At 36.6% G+C, this 4,495-nt stretch overlaps 1 protein-coding gene across 1 annotated transcript in view; it reads right to left on the minus strand.

The window, feature by feature from the left end:
* Ptp69D (Protein tyrosine phosphatase 69D) overlaps nt 1-4,495 on the minus strand; it is a gene marked incomplete in the record, with an annotated part of 49,501 nt that extends 45,006 nt beyond the window's left edge. The window contains 2 exon segments of the mRNA XM_074102722.1: nt 1,933-2,071; nt 4,233-4,495. Of these exon segments, the coding sequence (XP_073958823.1) occupies nt 1,933-2,071; nt 4,233-4,314 (221 nt within the window).

A 4,495-nucleotide genomic window follows, 5' to 3' on the forward strand; every position in this document is an offset into this window, starting at 1 on the left:
CCCACCCACATTTCATAATAGACTACTCGGAATTTCGTGGACAACGCGACGTTTACTCGTTGACCACGCAAGGTCCACTCGTTGTCAACGCGGCGTCCGCCCGTGGACCACCTGTCGACAACGAGTGGACGCCGACAGCGGCATCTTTAGCTCATGTAGCGCCCGTGTGCAATTATTACTTTAGCGCCATCTAAGAAGCGCGCGGTCAAAATGAAATAGGTACAAAAAGCCGCGGCCGGCGCCCCTAACACCGCTGCGCCCGTGTGCAACGCACACCCTGCACTATAGGTAAAGACGCCTCTGGACGCCGAAAGTCGAGGCGGTGCTGGTCGGGTGCCGGGCGGCTTTAATGAGCTGTGACCTTTAAAGCGTGTTTTTTTTTACTATTTATATTAGGTACATATTTTAGGCGCAGACGACGCATAGGTTAACGCACTTTGAATTAAACTAAACTTGGTCGCTTTTGCACTAGCTTTTTACGAAATTTTGGCACCAAAAAAGCGCGTCTAAAGTATACGTCCTTACAGGAATTATCCCACTGCAGATGATTTGAGGTTGGTGTCAAAAAAAAATTGATTTACGGATTTTGCCCAATATTAAGCTTTAAATTCAGAGTAACGGTAGGATGCGCCAGATACTTTTGCATGCTCCGCTGTGGCAGATTACACCGCAACAGCCTAGTCCCTAGCTAATATTTAGAACAGTGGCAACGTTGCAAGCGAACAGTCGTATTCACAATGGATTGCGACCTAGTGCTTATTGCTATTCTTGCTGATGAGGAAGAAAAACTAACAGCCAGAAAGGCTTCACGGCTAAAAAGAATAATTTTGGGTGGATCAACGGGGCGGGATGCGTGTCCCGAAGGCGGCCGAAACTATAGGTAGCCGAGGGTTGCGTCCTCCCTCAGGTATGCTTTACGCTACCGAAGACTTCCGAGCTATGCCGATGCGTCCTTAGGTATTCCTTACGCTACCGAGGTATAAGTACTTTGACAGTCGTGCCCTGCCATGCCGTGCATAGTGGGCGCCGGGCCTTAGCGATGGGCCGAAATTCATTTTACATTCGGTTTGACCGAATTTCGGCACTAGAAAAAAATAACCTACTTGTACTATTTCCACTGAAATTAATAGAAAGCATGTTAATCATATTAGTAAAATATGTAATAAAAATTAAATAACCTTAGTACCTAACCTACCTATTCCCTTAATAGACATCTTGATTACAATTCGTAAATTGAATTACTTAAAAAAAGTTTTGGTTCACAATTTTCAGAAACTAAATATTGAGCAACTATTTTTAATTATTAAAAGGTGTTTTCATCAATCAAATTTAACAATCTCTTCTTATCTATCTACTCGTATTTAAAATTTACTAGAGGCAGGTTGTTGAACCGAAGTTCGGCCGAAGTTCGTATTTGGTTCAAAGCACTTTTAGCCCATCACTAGTAATTTTACTGAGTCACTCGAGTCAACTACTTACACTCCTTACAACTCAAGTAAGAATTTATCACTCAAGCTGAGTTTCGATTGGTGTAGAAATAAAAAAAAAAAAAATTATTTAAATAACTAATATTTGGTAATACAAAACAAAATACAAAATATTTTACCTTATTTATGTCATTTCATTTATCAACAAAGAAAAAGGAAATGAATTCTTACGACTAATTAAGCGCGCCGAGAGTTGACTCCGTAACTCGAGTGCAAAGGAACTGGAGTAATTTTTTTTTCACTCGAATAGGAGTTTAACAAATTCACTTGAGTCACGGCTAAGAATTTAAGCGAGCGGTAAAAACGGCTGGAGTCGTATCACTATGGCAAATATTGATGCAAGTGACTGTACCTCAATAGTTACACTTAAGCATCATGCACGGTACCAAAGTATTTAGATAGTAGTAGGGTAAATTTTTTAAACAAGAAAGAAGTATATACTAACCTATCTCCAAATTTCACATCGGCTCCTTGAAATAACCATTTAGCAGTCAGATTGTGTGGTCTAAGTATGCATTTGATAACTGCCTCTTTCCCGAAAGCGCCTTCTGCTGTGACATTCTGTATGCCCTGCTCCGTTTGAGCTGGAACAATAAATGACAGTTGGAAGTGAAGATTGATAAATGCATTGTATTGTAAACTCTTTATAACATAATAAAACAAATGAAATTAACAAATAACAAGATAAAAAGATGTACAAAGGTAAACTTATCCTAATTCAGTAATTTTCTACCTAACGTTTCTGACGCTCGCGATCGCAATCAATGTCAGTCTGTCATTCAGTCACATTAATCTTTTATAAGTATAAATAAAATAAGCTATTTAATTACCTACAGACCAGGTATTCCGTATCTTTTTCATACTGTAACTATCTTCAGATACATAGAATATTATACAAATACAATAGGGTACCCATAGTCTTAATAATGATATTTGAAATATGCATCTTTACTTTTATCTTTATCTCTTCTTCTTGTCTCTCATACTTAAGCAAAGTAATTAAAAAAAAACTCAAGTTTAATTAGATAAATGATAGTGCATAAACTGGCTTTGGAGCATGCTTCCCTGATGTCATTGTTTCATTTAAAAACAAAAAAAAAAATTGCAGTAAATTTTTGAAGTAGAACCTAAAATCATATTTTCCTCTCACTTCTTTGAGACAAATGTGAGGAAGAGAGTAATATGATTTTAGGTTCCACTTTTGTGCCGTTTACAATGCTACTATGTTTATCTGCTACATGAAAATACTAAGCTACATTGAAAAATGCAAAATTTGTTTGTTCAGATGTTCCATATGTTTGTGGGTGTCATTTGTAATTTATTTATGATATTCTACTTTGTTAAATGGTTGAATAATTAAAGGATAATAATAAATTTAATATTACTTGGGCACAGTCCAAAGCACAATATGGGAGTTAAGTGGCCTCCTATTACCACAAATATTTTTGTAGCATGTGTTTTGTAAAATACCTACCATTATCCTACTAATATTATGAATGCAAAAGTTTGTGAGTGAGTGAGTATGTTTATTACTTCTTCATGCTGAAACGGCTGGACGATTTGGATGAAATTTGGCAAAAAGTTAGTTTATGATAGGGATTAAAACATAGGATAATTTTTATCCCGATATTCCCACTGGATGGTGAGCATGAATTTGAATGAATAAATATGAGTATATATGAAAATCTTAAAATAACAACCGCTGGGCTAGGGATAGGGCCCACGGGATAGGGATAAAATATTGAAATTTCAACTGCTGGGTTTCGTTTTGAAATTTTGGACAGTTTTGCTTAGCACAACCTCAATGAAGACCATGATAAAAATATTGGGAATTCCCAGGGGAATTTTGTAAGATCCCAGAATTTCAATTATAACTTACAGATTGAATAGTTAACGCGTGTGAAGCCCTAGGTAAACTCTAGTGAACTATATTTACAATCATCATCATCATCATCATCATCATCATCATCATCATCATCATCATATCAGCCATAGGACGTCCACTGATGGACATAGGCCCCCCCATAGACTTCCAGTTGCCTCGGTTGGAAGCGGCTTGCATCCACTGTGAACCGTGTATTTACAATACTAATCTAAAATAGTTTTATTTTAGCATTATCTGGTACCTTGACAAATACTAATATCCGGTATCTAGCTGGACAGTAAATTAAGGACAATTACAATAGATTGTCTAACAGGTAAATTAGGTCATTAGAGCAGTTTATCTAACATTCAAACAGTTAGGTACTCATATGATTAACTAACTGTTTTTTATTAGGTTAAGCTTAATTAATTACAATAATTACCATAATAATGTTTGTAATTACTCAGAAAATTTCGGGCTTATTAGTATTTATTTACACAACACATTTCACATTGGTTCATGAAAAAATATGATAAAAAAAACAAGATACATTAAAGTTCATAAAAGATCGTAATTGTAAGTGTTAAAAGAATAGAACTTTTAACTTTCAATCTACTGAGCGGTACGCCGGCTCGGCTCGGAAATACTCATGACACTCATTTTCGAGAATATACGATAGGCATGATTATAAAATATTATATTGAAATATTGCATCCTGACAAAACCGATCCTGTTTCATAATACATGTAGTACATAAACAGGTAACGAAAAAAAATGCGCGCCACTTAGGACATAAAAGCTAACATTCGTGTAACACGAACTGTTACCGGATAAAAGGATAGGGTTCAATTTAAAACATAATGAATTAGTTAATTACTCACCCGAAACTGGATAGCAAAGCGCGATACACAAAACGTATAGAGGAATCATGGAATACTTCCCGATCGAGTGACCCATCGTCATGGCGGAAGCGACAGCTTTTCACAAATACTGCACGCAATCACGCTGCGTAAAACACATTGCACTATTGTGAGATCATTTTATAAAAACTTTTGCACCGTTATCACTCACTATTTCCTTAATTAAAACAAAAACAAATTCACAAAGCGGCTGCACCCAAAGCCGAAGTCTGTCGAACAAACAA

This window comes from Choristoneura fumiferana, chromosome 19, assembly GCF_025370935.1.
Source record: "Choristoneura fumiferana chromosome 19, NRCan_CFum_1, whole genome shotgun sequence".
Taxonomy (NCBI): Eukaryota; Metazoa; Arthropoda; class Insecta; order Lepidoptera; family Tortricidae; genus Choristoneura; species Choristoneura fumiferana.